Genomic DNA, 22758 nt, shown 5'->3' with positions numbered 1-22758 from the left:
CGCTGGTGTATGGTGCTGTGCTCATACAAACATTCATATTACTTTCTGTTGAGGATTAGGCTAAAGTGCATCTTATCTGATTAAATACTAGTATTAAATCAAATCTATGTTCTGTTGGCAACATGGTGGAAACATGTCTACAAACCTCCAGGCAAATCCTTCTAAATTCAGGCTCTGGCAGGTAAGTTTTTACTCTTCTCTGATAGCCTGTTTGGCAAACAATCAACCCTCATCTGGAGGTTTATTCTAAACATCATATTTGAGCTGTAAAAGAAAGGAAGTGGTTGACACTATAAGAATGAATGAGCCACTCAGACTAGTTGAAGAAGAGTTGTTTTTCCGTTCCGGTTAACACGTTATTGAAATGTCACTGAGCAAAGATTTCCTTGTGCACGTCAGCCCAGTTGACCTATGTAAGACCAGCACTTTTTCATGCCTGGACTCTCTTTCTCTTGCCTTATTGGTAGACCTGTACATGTCCATGCAAGGAGGTGGTGTTCCCCCCACAGTCCACATACTGGTACATCTCCTGGGAAACCTGCTCCGCATGGCCGAAGTACGTCGTGGTCACCGTCACCCTGAAAAATAACCACAAGTCAAGTCAACTGCTGCTCATCAGACAACAAGGTGAGAGTAGAGACAGAGTTTTGGATGATGGTCTTTTCTAATTCCTGCACAGCATGACCTGATTTGGTAGCACAGGGGGGGGGGGGGGGTGTCTACATAATATTAGTGTTACGTAAGTGTTAGGTTTTAAATGTCAGTATATATTCACAATAACAGATGGTGCCAAAAATCTGTAAACCGAGTGTTCCTCTCCTCACTGTTCCTCACTAGTCTACAGTGACAGTGATAATCTCAATCCAAATGACTCAAAAGTAGGCCAAGTAAACAACTGAGTTACTAGAGTGTGGTTGTTAGCTCGTCTACTTCACAGTCTCTCCTCTGCTCTGCTGAACCCTGTGTGTGTATGTGTGTGAGTGTGTGTTTGTGGAGCGGCAGTGGCAGCTCCACCTGCTGTGAAACAGAGGAGAGGCGGGCAACTCAGCATGACCCCAAATGACAGCAAAACACAGAAGAGTCTCACACTGAGGTGAAATGAAGCGAACATAGACAAACAGTCTGTACTGTGTTTAGCTGCCGTTTATGGTCATGCTGACTCTGTGTGTGTTTGGGTGTGTGTGTCCAAGTTTGAAGTCTTTTCCCAAAAATGACTCTTGAAAAAGGGGTTTGTCTATAATAATTTACGTTCTCAGTTGGCTTGAATCTCAGTGGATATCCAAAAAACACCAGATTCTAAGATAACTTGAATGGGAAAGATAGAACTAGGACGACTGAAAACATATATAAATGATAATAATGATGAATTATATCAAATAGAAAGTGCCTCAACTAACGTCAGATGAAATTAAGACACTTAATAAATGTATTAATCAGTGAAAACGAGCAGAGGCACTACATCACACAGCAAAACGAGCAGAGGCACTACATCACACATATTTAGGGGTTGAGAGAAGTATTTAAACCATCAGCTAAATTTATCACGACACAAGATGTGTCATGATCTGTCTTCAGCCCTGCAGATGATCATCATTGCATGTTGCTCTGCAGTCACTAATCAGAGCAGCACATTCAATAAAACAAGCTGATAAAAACTACTAGAGGTGTGAGGAAAAAGGCCCCATCAGTCAGAGAGCAAGGTGAAGTTAGTTTAATAATTAACAGCAACATTACAGGCTGTATGGAGTCAAGGTTAGCTCAATATGAGATTAATGAACAGCTGGACCTTTGCAGTTTTGTGTTGCTTGTATCAGGGACTGTTGCAAGGGAGTACTTTGAATTTTAGATTGAATTGATTTAGATAATTCATGTCACATTAAAAGGCCTTTTTATGTTGATTTGTATCAAAAAAGGAGGGTGAATATTTTTAAAGGTGGTAAATATATGTGATAGGTAGCAATTACAACATCTGCAAACCCGTTTCTTGGGGGAAACCCTGGCTTTTTAATGGATTTTAAAATAAACAACTGTTATCGCTTCCCCCTCTTGTTAAATGCATTTAACTGAATCCTGCAACAGACAATCCTTCTCACTACTGGCCTTAAGGGTTTTATTGGTCTAGATGTATAACCACTGAATTGCAAGAGTATGTTTCATAATAGTAGCTTCTTCTTCTTTTTTTTAGTTTTTTTTTTACACATTTTCACTGGAATGAATGATACTTGGCTAGACATGTGTTTTTTTGCTTTTGACCGCAGTGGATTGACACAACTACTGAAGATTATTCTGCTTTAGAGAAAGTTTTGCTTCAGGAGAGTCATTGTGATGCTCAGTCACTTGTGTCATGATAAGTTAAAGAATAAAAATGTATAACTACTATAGAAAAAACACTTAAAAATACTGGTACACTTACTGCATCATGAGCACAATGTTGTGCACTTTGATGGTTGACAGGGTGCAGTAGTCACTAGAGAAGAAGAAAACAAAACAAGCAATTTAAGATTAAGACATTATAAATCACATGATATATAATGAATACAGTACTTTTTTTTAGAACTTGTAACAAGATACTTACTACATATAACTGATATCTTTAGACATGGTGGTGGGAACGGTGTAGTCAAGCTGTAATAAACACAATTATAAAGCATTTGAATAAAAAAAAAGAAGCAGTGCCAAGATTTGTAATGTCACAAGAGTTAAAGATAATACGGCTTTAATGGTGCTTAAAGTTTTTGTTCTGGCTTTGATGAAACACAATTGATATTATTTTACAGAAGTCATGAGACAAGTCTGTTAGTTAAGTTGGGTTTTTGGATAGTTGGTTCTTTGGTGTTGTGACTGTGGGTGTAACAATGAGCTGTTGTGGAGGCTGTGCAGTTGGGGTTGGAGCAGAATCCGAGCACAGTATTCAGAAAAGCACAAATAGTATGTTTTTAATTTTTTTTTTAAAAACATACATTTATTTTCTTTATTTATGTTAAATATTTATTTTGTAAAAATATATTTTTTCTTCTCCACTCTCCACTCTGTCTGTCTCTGTGTCATGAATGTATTAACAGCTGCAGCCTGCAGGTCTGTGTGTCTGACAGAGCTGAGCTTTGGCTGAGTGGTCAGTGCTGTTGTTGGTGTGGGTACCCAGCCTTGCTACAATAGTTTACTGAATGACATGTGTTTTAACACTTTAAAATCCTAAAATTAAAATTAGAAGTGTAATATAACAAAAACAGGATTGCTATTGTGCTGCCTCAACAAATCCACATAGAAATACAAATACTGGTTCCTCTGTAGGCTGCAGGATAACTAAAGCACATACCTAGAATAACCTAGAATAATTCATGTATTCTCTTGAGTGTATTTTCTTTTCTTTGCTTGAGTACAGTAAAAATATCTGAACCTACCTGCCGTTCATCCAGCGGTATGATCACTGTGCTGTTGCTGAACTTGGCCTTGCCTATCACCGTCTTGGAGAACTGCACTTGTGCTGTGATGTTGGTCACAGATATGGCGTAGTAGTTATTATTGGTGATGTTCAGGGTACTCTGGATGGAGGAAGACAAAAAAAGTGAGATTGTGGCAAAAGAGAGCTTGGTGAACAAGCCCTAATTTTCCGTAATTTCCTAATTTTTTTTGCAATAATTGATAGTTATGTGATATTTTGTGTGGGGACACACAATGCTAACATTTCACATTGTAAGTTGATAAGATGAACCTGTTAGCAAACAGTTGCCGGAGTACACATCCAGCACATACGAAACAACATTAGCATTAAATTGAATGTTTCTGGTCACATCATGAATGATGGTTATACTGTTAGACCAATACAGACCCCTTTTTTTGACCTTTTAGCTCTATTTTTGGTCTCCACCGACTCCTGAGGGGAACATGTGGCTCTGTAATTAATGACTGCTCTACTAAGTTCACCAGATACTCACTAACTTTGTCTATCAGCAAATTGGTGCAGCCGTTTACTAGGGCTGCACGATATGGACAAATGATTGTATCTCAATATTGAAGCCAAATATCTCCATCAATACGATATACGTTATGACTATGACTTCACACTTGTTTGATATTTAAAGTGTAGCAACAATGAAAATTAAACATTCTTAAACAAAACAGCATAATAATACCAAATGGACAAAATAGTTTATTAATCACAACAGACTTAACTGTCTTAAGCTACATTGAAATAAAAAATAAACATTCTTCTGCATCCTCTACTTTGCAGCAATGATTGAACAATATTTTAAATGTAACAACAGTGAAAAGTATTTTGCTGTAACGTCTGCTTGACACAGTGCTTCACAGATTTATAACACTTATTGTAAACAGCACTTAACTAGTAAACTCTTTCTTGTAAGCTCTTGATATGGCCCATATCATTGCTTTTTGCTATATTAATATCTTGCACGTTCATATGTAGATATAGATGCAGTAATCTCTGTTTACAGCCACATACACTGGTCCTGCTGCGGCCGTAAAGAGCTCTGATGACAGTGTTAAGAAATTGAAACAGTAAAGTTGCGGGCCAGAAAATGAAATTAATATACTGAAAGACACAATAAAGCTCTTTATCCTGGAGCTGAAGGGAACTGCAGCGTCATGTGAGTCATTAATAGTATCAAAAATATTTATCATAGCATCTTTAATGCATACATGGTGCGACTACAGTTAAATTTTAATTGAGGGGAGTGTGGCTCCACAAGCTTACTGTGATGTTGAGATAGACAATTCGTTGGTCCTGGTCATAGGAGACGTAGACAGACTTCACTCCCACATAGGAGACTTCAATAGAGCGAGGGAATAAGAAGAAAACGGCCAGGCCAGACAGCAGCAGGCAAAGGACCACTGATATCGTAACATACAGCTTTCTGCACGAGAGGGAAAAAGAGAAGTGAGACCCTGAAAGCAGCTGATGACTTCAAAGTCAATCATGTTGCAGCTAGTTCGTTTAGTTTCATCATTCAGTCAGCTAAAAAAAAAGAGTCCCTGATAGAGAAAAAGAGCGCTCGGTACAGACTTACGTCCTGCTTGGCCTGAGCCTTTGGTCGCTGTAAGGAATCAGAGCCACAAGCTGGTTCTCTTGTCCTGTTGAATAGTTTAAAAATAGAGTGTTACTGTTGGATTGAGTAAGGAGTATGTTGTAAGTTTTACACCATGCAACACTACTGTGCAACTTGAGAAGTCGTATCTTTGGATTTTTTTGAATGATTGGTGTATTTTTTCCACAGCGATGCAAACAACTGTACAGACTAGGGTTGGGCGATGCCTGACAGCCATCGCCGATGGACGATGGCATCGTCCATCGGATCAACCCTAGTACAGACTATATAATGTTTTATGCATAGATTAATTAATTACTGGCAGGGCTGAACAATTACTTTAAATTTTATAGAAATTGCAATACAACCTGTTACAATTCTCAAATCACATGAGGCGCAATATTTGTTAAAATCAAAATGTGTGTCAAAAATACCATTTTAAATGAAATATTTTTGTGCAATATAGAAAAATTGTGGCCTTCACATCAGACTGATATGAAAATAATAATGTATAAATGATCATCCTCTAATATTACAAATCATATTAGATATGTTTTCAAAATTATTGAGCTATAGTTACTGGCTGTAATTACATGTGTACGGTAAAAGTGTTACAGCTGCAAGAGGAAAATAGATTGAGCTGTTTGATATTAAAAAACATATAAGTGGGTCTCTTTCTATATGATACAAAACACAATCATTTAAGAGCATCAGTGTTACGTTAAATGTTGACAAAACTCTGAAACACTCTGGTGTAGAGATTATTAAAAATGGATTTAGATAGGATGTTTTTAAATCAGCTAAGTTGGCTTTAGTGAACTTGAACGTTATTATATTTGCCACATCTGTGATCTGTTTATATAAACTTGTTAAATGTTTAAGGGCATATTTATACATAGATATTCGCTTTAAACTCAGATTTAAGGTGAACACAGAGACACTTTTCCCCCGTCCAGACACACATCGCTCTGCACAGTGAAGTTCAGACATTAAGTAAAAACATAAAGTAAAAACACATTTCTGAGTGTAGGGGGTTGATTAGGATAACACTACATAGTTCCCATTTTTTCCCCCCCTTAAAATCATCCTGGTAGAAGATTGTAAACTTGTACGAAATTTAAACCTCAGCTTGCATGAAATTCAGCAGAAGTTGAGCGCTCTGTTCACACAAAGCTAGTCTTAACTAGTTAAACTCTGTTGCTGTTGGAATACCTTTAATATAAAACATCACATACTAGCCTGGTAGTTAAATACAGACATGTATGCTATATGTGGCTAAATGTTACGTCATGTTAGTGGTTTAGGAATGAATCAGCATTGTTTAACAAACGTGAGAGTACCTCATCATCTGCTTCCTACTATGAAACATGGTTTCCGACATGAACGCAGCATTTCGTGCCAAACCTACAACCGTTTTTTGTTATTTCACATAAGATACGTCTATATTTGTGTTTTTGTTCTTGTTTTTCTAACTGGGTTTAAAGTGGTTGAGGCCAGGTATTGCGGTTATGTCACATATTTTTGTGCACCAATCGGAGTTTAGCAACTTTCAAATTAAATGTGGTTGATTGCTTATAATGTCAGACCTGTCAGTTTAATGTGTTTAAACCACATCCACACAGTCCTGATGAAGCAGATTAGCTTCTGACTGTTAAACTCTTAATAAATAACACCTGAATGGATGTTTTTTCTAAACTTAACCATTACATACTGTTCATATACTGACTCATAATTAGTCTTTACACCAATTCAAATTCATACGTTCCCGATCAGTCATTAATAAATGTTTGATTAATCCTTAACATAGCTGTCAGAGAGCAAACAGTGTATTATATTTATGTATGTAAAAACAGACATTCACAATCTCTATATATGGTCCAGGAGAACAGGTCAAATTTGTACCTTTGCATATGTAAAACTGTATCAGCTGCACAAGAATAAAAAAAGGTGCATTGTATCTCCATTTTTGTATATTGCGAGTCACATGAGGAAAAGTATTGTTACAGCTCTCAAATGTAAAAATGGGTCAAATTTGACCCTGAGCAGTATATAAAGATTAAACTTTGTTGTAAATGTAGTCATACATATTTTATATTATTACAAAAATACTTGGTATGTGAAGTTTTCATTGGCTTTAATTTGGGACTTTTCTCTGATTAGAGTACTGATTACTAATATCTAGGAAGTTTTACCTCGGGGGATTCTGCCGGTGCCCTGACATGTGGGGCAAGTGACGCTGTCCCGTCCCGTGAACTCCACATAGGGGAACTGTGATACATCACCGTTCTTTATGTCCTCATCTGTCTCGGCGGTGTCCGTCAGTGCGTCCTGACTCTCGTCTTTGTATTTGGCCAAGTGTGACTGGGACTTGCCCATTGCTGCAGCTGTCTGTGAGCAACACAAAAAATAGCATGAGCAGAGAGGAACTGCCATGGAGCTGCAGCAGGATGTGCTGACAAGCCACATGCCACACAGCCACTTGAATGTGAAATTGGATCTGGACCAACACCCCGTCCATGATGACACATAATTAGAGATAATTTTGTTAAGACGTTTGCTTAATGTACATTTACTCTCTATTGCTAATATTTCCCTAAAAGGTATTTAGGATATAGTTTATATTCTGCAAGCCTATAATATCTAAGAAAATACACTAATACTAGATAACAAAGACTGTTCTCAATTATATCAATTCATTGATTAGTTGAAATGATTATATTCATAATAACAGTTTATTTACAAAGACTGTTACACAACAACAAGAAAACAGGAATAAAACCATCTGTTCCTAGAGTTACAGTACTAATATTTTACTACACCATTGTACTCTCATTAAACATTTGTTTTATTTGTCACTTCAGGTTACCAGATTCAAATGTTTGTCTTCAAGTTTTTATAGTATATAAATCATCTGTAGTACTCACTCAGTGTTGGAAAGTAATAACCACGTTTTCATGAGTACTTTGCTTAAAGACACAAAAATATTGTACATTTACTTAAAAACTGTAGTCATTACTTACTTTTCAGACTAAGATTTTACAAATTAGACATGATTAGTTTACTGTATATACAAATATATAAAATGATGCATTGTTGTTATAGATTAAATTAAGTAGGCTATATAAAGCAGTTGAAACTCCAACTTTAAAGTACTGCTTACATACCAATGCACCTATAATAATAATTTAATAGTACTGGCATTGACAAGGTGGGCTTTTACACCAGGAGTGCTTTTCTTTTCTTTCTATCCATCTATAAATGTGTTTCAGTGGCACAAAATGAAAAAAAAGATGCACTGTATCTCCATTTTTTCTACATTGGGGGTCATATTAGGAAAAGTATAGGGTATTTTAACAGCTCTCAAATCGAAAAAAACGTTTAATTTATAGCAGAGCTGTTGTATTAGATTGAATTAGATTGCACAGGTGTTCCTAATGACTGTGTATTTCTATGTATGTACACTAGGCCACATTACCTGATAAATGCTATATTGTTATAATTATATTATCTCAGGCAGCTGTATATGGGCTTTACATTGTGATGCATGTCACATTAAATATGAAGCTGTTGCTTATAGACAGAAGAGACTGCCTGTCTGATGTGTGTCTACATACATGTTGAACACCACTGAGGCCGCCATGCTGCTGAGCTGCACCGCCGGGAACACAACGTACCGACCGCAGGAAAACTATAATAACCGCTTCACACTTACTATGACTAGCCACGCTTCATTTTTCAATTTGTTATTTAAACATTTTTAGTTACACATCATTTGTCGTCAGCTGTTATACTGAATTAATCGCCAATGGCCGCTGTGTAGAAACAAGTCCATGCAGCACACTTACGTCACCAGCACTGTTAGATATGCAATGGGGAGGAAATGAGGCTTTAGTGTGATTTGTTGTATGTGAGTTAATTAATGGCTTACCTTCGTTTGTTTTTTTGTTTTATGCTCCCTTACTTGCCATTCGCGTTATCGTCGTTGCTTTGTTGTGGTTCTCACATACACACACACACACAGCAGTGACGATGAGGTCGACGGTAACGCCCCTCTCCTCTCCTCATTGGACGGACTCGTGCTGGTGGATGTGACCGCTACCACCGCGAGGATCGAACCAAAACAACACAGGTGGAGGTTTTAAGACATGCAACAAAGTCACACAGTAGGGATTTTATGTGGAAGCCCATTTTTGCCAGTGTGATTAAAAAAAATACAAAGATCCTGTAAGTCAATATAATGAGAAACTTTGTTAACTTTTAATACTGACTTATTATGACTTATTATCTCAAAATAATGACTTAGTATCTCATTATTTTGACATACTATCTCATAATAATGACTTAGTATGTCAAAATAATGAGATAGGCTACTATCTCAATATAATACCTTAGTCTCTCAGAATAATGAGAAACTCTCTCAAAATGATGAGATACTAATAAGTCATATGATACGTCGTTATTTGGAGAAATTTTCATTATTTTGAGAAATTAAGTCATTATTTTGAGTTACTAAGTCGTTATTTTGAGATAGTTTCTCATTATGACTTGCATTTTTTTTCATCACATTGGCAGAAATGGTTTTCCATATTCCATATTACAAGCCAACAGTGACTTACATGATGAACAAAATATCTTTAAATTACAACGACACTACTACATAAATACTATGTTATATCTTCCTGACAGACCATTATTAATATAGAAAAACAGTGTTGGAAGAAGTAGGCCTACGCTAATCTTTTACTGAAGAGGATCCCTAAAAAATAATGTATAAAAGTATTATTATAATCATTCGTGGGCAAGATAGCTTATTACATAGTAGTAGAATAAGCATTTTTGTATGTGTACAGTGTTAGAGGGTTATTATTACGGGTGCATTATCACATACTGTAAGCAGCATTTAAAGGTTATAGCTGGTCGAGGTGGGGCTTATTTGAACCGCTTTATATCATGTTACTGTTGGGTTGTTCAATCCATAACATTGCATCATATTCATTCATTTATTAGCTTAATCTGAAAAGAAAAGCTTTAGTGCAGTAAATGGTAGAGTGTTTTGCCTCTGAAATGTTGTAAAGAGGAAGTTTATAAGTAGCAGAAAACCAAGTATAGTAGCAAATGATCAAGTAAAGTTTCTTAAAATGTTACCAAGATGAGTACTCAAGTAAATGTAGTTACTTTCCACCATTGAAAAATACTTTTAACACTCTATGATAAACAACCAACCAACCCCCCCCCCAAAAAAAAACAAAACAAAAAAACAAATGGAAAAACAAACAGTTAAGCAACATCAAACTTCATAGATATTTAATAGATACTCCTCCTATACATAGGTCTCTATGAATGCGCTCTTGTGTATCACGGGCCCACTGACTCAGACCTTTAATTACATTCAAACTTGTGTTTTTGTTTGTGGACTGAAAAATTCCATGATGAGCCAACCTCATGTGGCGACTCGATCACGAGATTGAGAAACTGTGCCACTGAACACAGACATACTTCAAGTCTGTCAGAACGTTATACTGCCGGGAAATGATGATATTACCATCATTTAAAAAGTACCAGTGGCAAAAACCTCAAACCTCATTACTCATAACTTTAAAAAAAAGAAAAAAAAAGAAAAGGAAATACAGCTTTGTTACTGAGATAACAATACTGACTTTTGTAATGAAATCAAATTTAGATGGTGATCTTTTATTGAATATATTCAATTAGTCAAGAAATTGATATAAAATATTTAATTTTAAGGCAATGAGCATCATAATAACATAACAACAAGACAAAACATTGTGGCCTGTTCAGTGTTCAAGAGTATGTAGTCTATTTGTTAAATCTAAAATTAGCCCTGTCCTCAGACCAAGAGGCATCAGTGTTCCGAAACCTCATCTCACATACGGTGAAGCAGGCGGCATCCTGAATGTAGGACGGCTACAGTTCCTGGAAAGTCTTGTCAGCTGACAGCAACATGTCAAACAAGTTTTTTGTGTAAGTGGGTTACGGCACAAGCACCACTATTGTAACTCGATAAGCCAGAAGTTACTTTATTATTCAATTAAGCTACTTATAACAGATGTTTCTCTGTGGTCTGAGGATTGACAAACAGATGGTGAAAGGGTTGGTCGGGAATACAAACAGCCAGACTTAGTTTGAGGAGAAACTCAAGTATATATATTTAGGGCTACTTTTTGTGACTCAAAGTGCAGCGTTCTTTTTCTAATGTGAAATACTTGCGTGTCCTAATTAAAATATACACTGCATTCAGAAGCTGTAAGTGCATTAAAAAACATTTATGTAGAGCAATCCTGCTTTACAGTTCACCCAAAGCAAAGTCGAAATAGACCTTGTTAAGATAAAGAGTTAAATAAACCAAAAGAGTACTGCTGAGTCAAAAACAACACTCATTAAAACTACCCAGAAGTTCTTACTAATAGTAATTAGTGAGATTACCTCATTAATTATTGTGTCTTTACCACAAATAGAAACAAAACAAAACAAGGAAACTAAGAAAGCCTGACATTTCACTCCAGTCCTCATTAAAAGATCTGCCCCCTTTTGTTGATGGTGGTGTTTGATGTGTTTTCCAGCAGCCAGATGATGGCAGTGTGCTGCCATGTGTGAAAGTATGACTCAGCAGCAGCAGTCTTTTGAATCCTCTTGTCAACAACAATGTTGTCGTTAATGCTCGTGAGCAAATATCACATTATAGTGATAATAGATTTATTTTAATCTGTTTAATCTCTCTATGATTTCAGAGAAAACCGCTTTGAATGATGCTTAACCTGGCAAGTGGAGGGAAAAGTACACTTTGAAAATTGCTAATAAAGATAATAATCTGTAATGCCTTTGAACCAACTGTGCTCAACAACAAATATCAATTTGCATTTGTTTTGAGCACCAGATGGATCGAGTCCAGGGATTTGGGACATGTCAGATGTTTCAGATTTATTTAAACACTTTTCTTCAACTCAGTTACACATATGAGTCACTGTGCAGAGCCGTGTGTTACAACCATCTGGTAGTCACACTAAGAATGTGCTAAAAATAAAAAGCAAATGCTGTTTGACACCAGTTGGCCTTAACAATGACCTACTTGGCATCATCAACAAGTTTGTCAGAAATCAGCATCAACAGTCACCCTGAATATACCCTTTAATACGGATTTACTACTTTGGAGGAAACACGTGAGTAGTGATTCACAGTACTATCAAAATGTTTTATTACAGATCGTGAATTCTCCAAAGTGTCACAATAATTAAATGGTGAAAGCACAGCAGCAAACAGTATTAACTTGTCGTTAAACCTGGAGGACTCATACACGTATCCTCAAAAAGATTAAGAGTGCAGATTCGCTGCTGCTGATATGAGAATTTTGGAGGCGAATACTTCCTCCTCTTCTATTATTAACTGGCTTGGAAATATATGAACCAGTTGATGGCGGAGGGTTTGTCGACTCATGAGGCACTTTGGCAGCAAAACAGCCATTGTTCAGAGCTCCAGTTGCATCTTAAATGAGGCCATCAATGCAGGTTGTTTTCTCTAATCTGAAGCATCGTGGAAGAGTTCTTGGGGTTTGGTAATCTTTAATCTCACTAGGTTAGAGATTTTGAAAGTTTGATTTCATTCCTCAACGTTTTAGCCACATGAGAGATTGCGCTCCCACATTTTCAGGTGCCCTTTGAGCATCTGTTCTGCACCAGTGCAACCAAAAGCATGAGTAACTCATGGCTTTCAGATGTCAGTATTCCTCCCCTCATAGCCATTAAGCCATGAGGGGATATTTAGGATTTGCGGCCCCCCCTTTATATTTCGAAGATTTGCCTGTTCACTAAGGACTGCACCAAGGTTTTACGCCTGTGTAATATAAGAAAAACCCTGCTTGAAATATTTGGTCTCATGCAGGACGTATTTTAAGATGTTCTTGTTCAGAGGCTCAAAATATGGAGGAGGAGTGAATGAAGGCTTTATTATTATTATATGTGTATTATTCATACACATATCTGTTTGCACCTCATTTATCAGTGCTGACTAACCACTGGAGCAGAGGAAGCTGAGTCTGAGGGAATCAGGTGTAAAATCTGCGGCAGCGTGTTATCAGACACACATGGAGGGTGAAAGACTAAGGTGAAACAGAGAGTGAGATAGACAGAGCGGGGGGGAGAGAGAGAGAGAGAGAGAGAGAGAGAGAGAGAGAGAGAGAGAGAGAGAGAGAGAGAGAGATGCAAATTTCAAAGAGGCTTCACAAAGTTACTTTACCAGAATAAAGATGCCTGCAGCTCCGCAAAGCTATTATTATTATTATTATTATTATTATTATTATTATTATTATTATTATTATTATTATTATTATTATTATTATTATTATTATTATTATTATTATTACTCTAAGTTGGAAAATTGCGGCAAAGCTCAATTTTACATCTCTGATTGTAACTTGCGGTTGTTTCTTGAAGTTAGTTCGCATCATACTCTGATTTTTAAGGGGGGCTGATATCTGAATTTTCGTCCATCACGGTGAGGAGATTTGATGTCGTTATAAACTTAATGCTCACTAATGTAGCTACTGGTCAAACGGCTCAGCTTCTCGCCTTGTTTATCGATGCAGTAGGCTGTCCTCCCTAATCTCAGAATCCCATCCTGTCAACTGCAACTCACAGTACCAATGCAGTCGTGTAGTACACAGAGAGGACTAATTCATTTTGAATGTGTGTGAGAGGCATATGAAAACACCTTAGCAGTAGTCTGAGGAGGCACGTTGAAAGTGGCAGCCCCTGGTTCAGTCCACCGTGTGAGGAAGATGCCTGCGTGTCTCCGATAAGAGGGAGTGAGTGGCTAGGACACGTCAGCCTACTTCAGGTGTCAGCACTTCAAACTGGAAGCCCAGCTTCACAGGGAATGTGTAAAACTCCATATTGGAGAGGTGAAGTGGAGGATATTCTGGGTTTGTAGTATTTGATGTCTGGTGTCAACTTGTTCTTAACCTGGAAAAAAAAAGAAAAATGAATCCTGTGAGTGGTGACTCGCTGGATTCCTGCTCTTGGAAGCTTTCTGCTGCTATTTTCTTACAATAGTTTTGCACATGGAAAGCACACATTTTATATTTGATTGACATCCATCTTGTGGTATGTTAAATCAATTTATAGCATCCCAGTGTAAGGCTACTAGCGGTATAGGTGTATATAACACACATATAGCCTGTTCAATTTAATGGGAAATTACTCAGCATCAATGAGATCAGCTGACACTGAAGATAGACAGTGATATCTGAGCTGTCCACACAGTCTTAACAAGTGAATTACATTGCTCTTGTTTTTTAATGCTTAGTTTGTAATAACTAATGTGAAACTATAGTTCACACAATTCTCTAATCTCATGAAAAAATTAAATAAAAAAGATAAGAATCACGGTGCCCAGGTTGATGACAGCATAAATATTCATTACAAGTGTTTGTCTGGCTTCAAATAATACATAGCTTTTGGAATCATCCCCAATAATTATCATAAAATGGGATTACTCAACACAAAATCTCTCCGTTTTGAAATGGATTCTCTCAGTGGGAATATTACTCATCCAATAGAGACCACATAATAAACAGCGGCATGGAAAAACTGCATATTGAATGAAATTTAACAGGGATTCATCATGGCCTGACCCAGCAGGAGAAGGATTTATTTTGCACAGGACTCACCAAATAGTATATGCGGCAGAAAGAAGAAGTAAGCATTTAGAAAAGGATAAAAAATAGAAGTTTGATTCTGCCAAATATGTAGAACAAATTGAATCCTCAGTGTGAAAATGATGTCCTATTTGCTGATAAGTGAATGAAATGAGTAGAAATCTTAATAATATAATATAATTCAATGTAATACAATAGTGATTCCAATTACTGAGTCTTGAGGAATTTGACAGTTTATTTCCTATCACTTCATGGTGACAGTAAACACAGACTGTTTGTCCACCAGGGCTAATTTGAAAACTTGAAAGTATTTTTTGTCAACAGACATTTTGTTGCCTTCACTTTGTTGCACCGCTCTTACTGTTGTTGTTCTGCAATTACGTGTCAACAGATTGAAGAACTGTCTTTCTTTAGACCCACACAAACACACTCAAAAATCAGTAATTCATAGTTCAAACAACAAGAGTTTAAAAAACAGTCCTTTTCTTTTCAAAAACAGAGCATTTATTCTTTATTTCTTCGAAAATGTTCTTTATCAGGAGACATGAGAGGAAAAGAAAAAAGCAGCGTATGGTAGATGAAGCAGAAAGGAATCAGAGGGGTGAGATCCAGCAGGGCTTGTGAATGCTTCCAGGCACTTAACCAGCACTCATCACTGGCAGTGCTGTGACGGCTTTAGGGACCAGATAGAGCACAGCAGGGAGTCTTGTCAAATCACTCCAGGCTGATCTACCATGTTTGGGGCAGTGCTGTCATTGTCTCGTGCAGCTGACCTGTGATTCAACCCCTAGCCGGCCAACAGAGCCAAGATCCTCACATCTGTTCGACGTGGGCACAAATTCATCCTCGTTACGCTCACTCAAGACAAAGAAGGTTGGGATTAGCTGCAGGTTTGCCAACAAAGCCCATACAGACGTCATAAGCATGAGACGATTAACTTCTTTGACCATAAGATGATTAATTTATTCTACAACTTACTTTCGAAGAATGTATCACATTGGTTGGGCGTCTACCAAAGTTGCTGGTTGATTCATGTACCAGTTTCTGTGAAAATTTGCCAGGATTTTGTCAGGAAGCTTGAGGCTGGTGGTTATTTTCCACCCTGGTTATAAAGCATGTCATCTTTCAGCACCATGCCGCATTTCTGATTAACTCCTGGAATCCAATCTGTTGCTTTGTTGTAAAAAAAAAAGGGATTTACAAAGAGGTTTAGATAATAGATAAAGAAAAGGGAAAACGAAAGAAGTATCCAAGTTATTCAACTCTTATGCTGTATTTTCAGTAATAATGCATTTTTATTTCATAGGCGCCTTTCAAAGCACTCAAAGACACTTTACAAGACACACATATAAAAAACAATCAAGAAGCATCAAACATCATAAAATCAGCAGAACAGATAAATCAAATATTATGTTAGTACAATAGATAAAAAAACATAATTGCAGAACTTGACGTGAATGTGATTTCATAACCAATATGAGACCGACAGCCGTCAGCAGCAATCAGCAATATGGTGCAAGTTATTTTATTGGATCAGCAGCTAGTAGTTCATTTAAGGGGAAGGCTTTAGCTCAGTCAGTGGTATAGATAACTGTACTGTCTTCTTAAACTCAGTGGTTTGCAGGTTGGTTTAATTGGGTTCCCACATAGGTCAATTACTTATCCAGTCATCTGGAGTTCAGTGTATTAATCTTGCTTTGGAGCATCAGAGGCTACACTTACCACTGGAATAAAGGTATGGGAAATACTTTAACTCCATGCTTAGGTTGTACTGCAAATAATAGTTAGGAGAAAGTCATAATGAGCACCTAAAGTTTGGGCTTAAACTAGATGAGTATACTGTCTGGCACACAAAATAAAGTCCAGTAATACCCGTCGTAGAGGTTGACACTGGCTTAAGATTTAATTATAATGTGCCATTCAGCAGTGGCATTCCGATCAGGAATGGAGGAAATTAGGATGCCATGTTGGTAGTCCAATCATTGGCAGAGTTGTGTGGCAGATGCCTCAGCAGACGTTGGGATCAGCATGCAAACAATAGAAATCTAGATAAACTTAAAAAAATGATAACCAATGATATTATCATAATTATGTGTGTTTGCTGCATTAGTTTATAAAGCTGAATAGCAATTAAAACGCAAGCTTTTCCTTCTGTTCTTCAGTACACAATTTTTTGTTGCAGGTTACCACTTTAAAACTTGCCAAAATACCATATGCATCTCATTTGGTATTGATTACCACACAGGTGTGTTAACAGCCCTGCACATTATGTTTTCACATAACTCAGATTTCGGAGAGAAATTATACAGTGTATTTATATATATCTATATATATATATAGAAGGCCAAATAGATGTGATACGATTTTATGTGCAGTGTTAAGATATGCAGAAAGAACTTAATTATGAAGATGTAGGAGGTTCCGTTTTTTAAAATACTGTTGTTGACTTATCCACAGCCACTGGTGTAATTCATTAAAAGACTGAGAGGCTATTTTGGTGTGAGCATGGCAAATGGGATGTGACAGTCCATAGCTACTCTAATCTGCCTGATCACCTTTTAATTTACCAAATTGCAGCTTGATCAGGGAACAGGAAAGGACGGGACGGGGGACAGGATAGGACACAGGATTGATGCAGAGCTTGGCTGGGTAATTGTCGGTCATATTTTGCATTTTGGTCACTGTTGTTTGTGTTCAACAGTGGCTTAGAGGTCTATAAATGGTCTCTTTGTCAAACACACAATGAACACACATAAACACAGTTAACCTGGTTATTGTTATCCCTGTGATGATTTCTTAAACTTCATGTAAACTCAAAATCTGGTCAGTCAGCATAAAGGATTAGACAAACCCAGACAACATCACAAAAATGTTTGATGGATTTTGTAGCAGTGTTTACCCTTAACTAGATTTACTAACAGAGGCTCTTACAGGAGCTCATGTGCATGACAATTCAGATGACAATGTATTGCTATGGCAGCAGTTTGGTAGGCTGAAATGAAAGATCATTACTCTTTGCATCCTTGCAGCAAACACTAAATAAGTCTAAAAAAAGACAGTTTCCACTGCTGATGATTTCTTTTACTGAGCTGTACATTAGGTTTTGCCACAAGGATTAACAGTTAATTAACAGTGCTTCTCTTGATCTGTTGATGCTGCATAAGATTGAGAAAATGATGTCTTTAAAAACTGCACTTTATGGTAGCACACATTGACAGATAAATAGACATTTAAGGCTAATAAAACCAGTTAATAACATTGTTTTAGACTTCTAGGATCACAAATGTTCAGCTCATTAAAGTAGTCGGGTAGCAAATATTAAGACTTCAACTAACACTGGCCACTCACTTGTCATATGTCCTCCCATTAATCAGAGGTTAAAATTGAGAGTGGGTTGGGAGTAGGTATTGATTATCTACTCTGTCAACCCCCCACATATGTATTAGGATAATTTTGTGCTTCGAGGGGTTAGAAAAAATTCCCTAACACAATGTATGAAAATGTCCCGAATTGTAGCGATGAGGCTTTTTTCCACGAAAGCAAGAGATTAATTTAAGTGTCACACACATGCACAAACCTTCTAACCTTGTGGGTGAGCGCGGGGACTAAGGGCTGTCTCCAGTCTCATTTTTGTTTAAGTCACAGCTAAGAAGCATAGCAACGGCACATTGAGGAATTAATGAGCTTTACATGCAAACACAGACACACACATGCACACTGAAACACACAAGTGAGTGTAGCCGAGAACATGCATGCACACAAAAGTATATACTCTCAATAAAACACCCACCCACACACACACACATTCTTGGCTGTCAAATCATATTAACATCAGGTCAGCCTGCTTTTTTTTGAGCTGGTTGCTATGGCAGCAGTGAGGATAAAAAACTGAAATTAAAAAAATGGCCGTCTATGGGCCGTTCCTATAGGCGTCTACGACAACAGGAATGCAGCAGTAAGATTGCTGTAACTACAAGAGATTGCCTCCCATCACTGTGCTTAATGTAATGTAAGAGTATGACTCCAAAACGCATGAATAACTGAAGTGCTGTTGATATATATGAAATGACTGCAATTTGTCATCGCAAAAAGGGGTCAAAAGCTTTCAGGCCTGCACATCTATCCATTAACGGCATTGTAAAAGCCCAGAATAAAGTTTATTCTGCTAATATCTCTCACTAGTGTTATCTAGGTGAGCTCATAAAGGACCCAATGTGATGTAAAATTGCCTCAGACGTGCAGTTACATGAATCACTGTTTCTTCTCCTTGTCCTATTTCCCTTTTCTATGGCTCACTGTGTTGTTAATGTGAATGTTTTATTCTTTAAAATTGGATATAAACATGTTTTAAATGATGATCAGGTTATAATAAGCCACACTTACATAACAATATTAATACACATGCTAATGTCTTTACTTTAACTCAATCAAATCTGAATCAGTGTTGTGCTTTAAAGTATATTTTGCAGGATAAAAAAAAACCCCATTGTATAGACCGTTAACTGGTTCTGATAGACTCCAAAATATAATGCAAGTTTCAATCTGGGCACTATAGGAACTTAGGCCAAGACAACTGGGGAGGAACGCCCCTGTTGGTTTGGGTGTCATTCAGCCATACACAAGTACTGCCAAAGAGGCTCAAGTTACCAGGACTTCCACAGCTGCCTCCTTGCCTGTTGAAGCACATCCTGTGAGTGAGGTCTACAAACCATCAGTGTCTCTAATCACCGGTCGCAACAATAATATCAAACCACGGTATTATTATCAGTATGTAAATCATGTGAAGTGTTTAGATGTCTCTCTTCCTCCCAGGAGATGTTAGTATCTGATTGAGAAACAGAGCTAAGAGGGTCTGTAATCTCTCAATCTGGATCTGCCTGTGTTTCTGGTTCCTGCCCTAACACTCATAAACTGCACCCTCTCTCTTGAGAGTACAAATTAGCAGTGTAACATTTTAGAGAGCTGTTGAGAACAAGAGGCCTTTTACTGCGTCTCAGTAGAAGGAGAAACTCGGACAGGATCAGGAAGTTTTATTTCTGCACACAAGCAAATTATAATATTCTCAAAAAGAGCTAAACTATGAGAAATACAAAGTCACAATAAATAAATCAAAAATCCCTTCTTCCTTTCTTACAAGATACTTGTTTACTGTTACTTAATGATGTGATGCTTTCTTTAATCTCATCATATCAACAAAGTGCACAAATGATCATATTTAATGCAAAACATCTTATTGGTGAAACAGTCATATCGTATCATGCCGTGTTTTACAATTTAAAGCAGCAACACTGAGAGTCTAATCACCAAATAAGGTAACATGACAGTTTGAGCAGAGGTGAAGTAAAGGTGGAACAGAGGTGAAGGCGGTTGGACCAAATGTCACTTCTGCTTTTAGATGTGAGGGGCCACAATTTGTCTGTAAGTACAAAAAAAGGCCCTTACAAAGTGTCACTTTGGGGTCAGAGCATGTGCTGCTTCCCATTTTCTTCACAATTGAAAGTGTCTAACCTACACAGTGAAAATATTTCTAAAAAAGCTTGTTCTCTAAAACAGAATAAAATATTAAAAAGGGTTATCAAAGACAGTATCTTAAAACACATATTTTCAAAACAGTACTTAAAAAAGAGAAGTGTGATGATAGTTGAATATATATATATATATATATATATATATATATATATATATATATATATATATATATATATATATATATATATATATATATATATATAAAAGGAGAAGCATATAATCAAAATTCCAACTCAAATAAGCTTTATTGGCATGACATAAGAAACCTATTTTGCCAAAGCAAGACAGAAGATTACTAACATTGACAGATGCTTTCAAATAAATGTACAGTATGAAAATATCGACAAACATATCAAACACGATGCAGCAAAGACTTCAAAAACAGCTACTTAATTTCAGTTAAACTCTAATATAAATGCAACAGCTTTAGCAAATGAACGTTTTAAGACACTTGTTAGTGAGTGACGTGTCCACATCTCAGTGCCTCAGTAACCTTGACCTCTTGCAAAATGCACCAAATTCCTTACAAGACTCTTACAAAGCTAATCCCTCTTAATCATCACTTGTGACTCACTAGAAGTGTTCTGTGGTATATTTATCTGCCCTCTCTGCCCTCTGCCTGTATTTTCTTAGTTATTTTGCTGTGTTCGGGATGCTCCTGGGCATCAATCTTTGGGTAGAGGGTGTGTTGCCCCCAGCCAATAACAGCATGCAGGTTGTGAGGTTAGGTCTCATGCATAGTGACCAGGCTACATTTCTATCACTGTCTCTCTCCTCTCCTCTGCTCTGCTCTCTGTCTCTGTGCCATGGATGTATAAAGAGCAGCAGGTCTGTGTGTCTGCTGAGCTACACACACACTCAGAGCAGAGAGGCCGCAGTAGACAGGATGAAGCTCTGCATTCACGTAAAATCCAGCAATGCGACAACTTCTTGCAGGGTTGTGTGGAGGTGTGGGCGTGTTTATTTATGCTCTATAAAGTAACCGCCATGAAAAAATCAGAAAATAACGTTTTATTTGTTTGATTCATGACTTTGTTCGCGCCAGTGTCTCTCGCTCTCTTCATTCACTCTCTAGCTCGTTCGACCACCGCTTTTCTCTCTGAGCCAGGGAGGAGGGGCTAACTATAAATTACTGCCAAGCCAACAAATCCTGCATAGTATACCTTTAATTTTCTAAAGTCAGGCTATTTACTTTAGTTTTATTTGGCAGATGTCAAAAATCGTGACTTTGTGGGTCAAATTAAACCAATAATTTTAAAGACCAAGTCAGGATGCCAAGTTATTTTTCTGCTTTGAAGTGCAGTACAGTGTGCCAAGATTTTATTTATTTATTTATTTATTTTTGGTCATACTCTGAAAGCACAAGTTGTTGACAGCAAAGTAAGCGCAAATGGAGTCAGAAATCAAAATCCTTTCAATCAAGGACAGTAAATTAATACAAATAAACACATAGCGATTTGTGTGTTGCACAAATCACAGGTAGCTGTAAGGTGCTTGAGGCAACCTTTAACACACACTGGGATATAACTACTCCTTCACGGTTGTTACTCTGTTTTCAGTGTAATTTACAGAAGGTATGATCCTCACTGTGCTGTAGAGGCTTTCATATCAGGAAGGTGCTCTGGATGCTGGCGTGGCATGGAGGGAGAGATTTGGCATGTGTGTGGAGATTTTATTTTTTTCTGTATTTGCAGTAGCTTGGCAGAGTGACCACTAAAAAAGCCGTCCTATCTGACCTCGTTCTGTTTCAGTCCCTTTTTGCTCGTTTTTCTGATAATGACACTGACCCATATTTGCTTCAACTATTCGCGGGTTGTTTTGTTTGCAAGTTTTGTTTGTTTTGAAATGTTAATTTTTATCTAAATGTGTGCAGAGGGAATCAGAAAGCCGTCTGTTGATCGAACGAGAATGAAGAAAAAGCAGATTCAATGCACCCACTAAACAAATGATAAAATGTTAGAGTGTAACAAACATTATCCAACATTTAGTCTTGAAACTAATTATTTCATTAGCAAAACTAATGTGATTAATGTGATTTACCTATGCAAATATTTATAATGTAGGTTTCTGATGCTTTTGCCTTATTTATAATAACATAGTTCTAATTATATTGATTTTAATCCACACCATTTATTCAAACATGAAATTTAGTTTATTTAGGTAGCTTTATAGACTAAAGCAACTTCTTTTAAAGTTGCTTGTTACGCTAACAAAGTTGAAAGCGAGGAAATTGATGACAGCGGTTTTGAAATGATTTGACTTGTAAAAAGAGAAAAACATAAGAGCTTACATATTATTCTTTCATGAGGCATTTAACCATTCACACCTGAAGCAGTTTCCGAATGACAGAAAATCTTCTCAGCTAGTCAAACGTACTCTACTGACACAGCATAATAAGCATCTTCAAATGTAATAAAGTTAAATTGCTGGAAAGATTGCTCATGCAAATGGATTTAATTCATTTGACCTTTTGAGACAAGCCTGAAATTGTAACGCTGAATCTGCACTTGCCAT

At 37.1% G+C, this 22758-nt stretch overlaps 1 protein-coding gene across 1 annotated transcript; it reads right to left on the bottom strand.

The window, feature by feature from the left end:
* On the bottom strand, window positions 1-7432 carry tmem106ba (transmembrane protein 106Ba). Its single transcript, XM_062422602.1, has 7 exons — window positions 7238-7432; window positions 5028-5091; window positions 4715-4874; window positions 3402-3542; window positions 2576-2625; window positions 2414-2467; window positions 1-578 (listed from the first exon to the last, which is right to left on the bottom strand). The coding sequence occupies exons 1-7, from the start codon at window positions 7419-7421 to the stop codon at window positions 458-460; spliced, it is 774 nt and encodes a 257-aa protein (XP_062278586.1). The 5' UTR covers window positions 7422-7432; the 3' UTR covers window positions 1-457.
* Window positions 7433-22758: the final 15326 nt, after the last annotated feature.

Source organism: Scomber scombrus, chromosome 7 (genome assembly GCF_963691925.1).
Source record: "Scomber scombrus chromosome 7, fScoSco1.1, whole genome shotgun sequence".
Classification (NCBI taxonomy): Eukaryota; Metazoa; Chordata; class Actinopteri; order Scombriformes; family Scombridae; genus Scomber; species Scomber scombrus.
The sequence above is the reverse complement of the archived record's forward strand: the minus strand, read 5'-3'. Positions and strand labels throughout refer to the sequence as shown.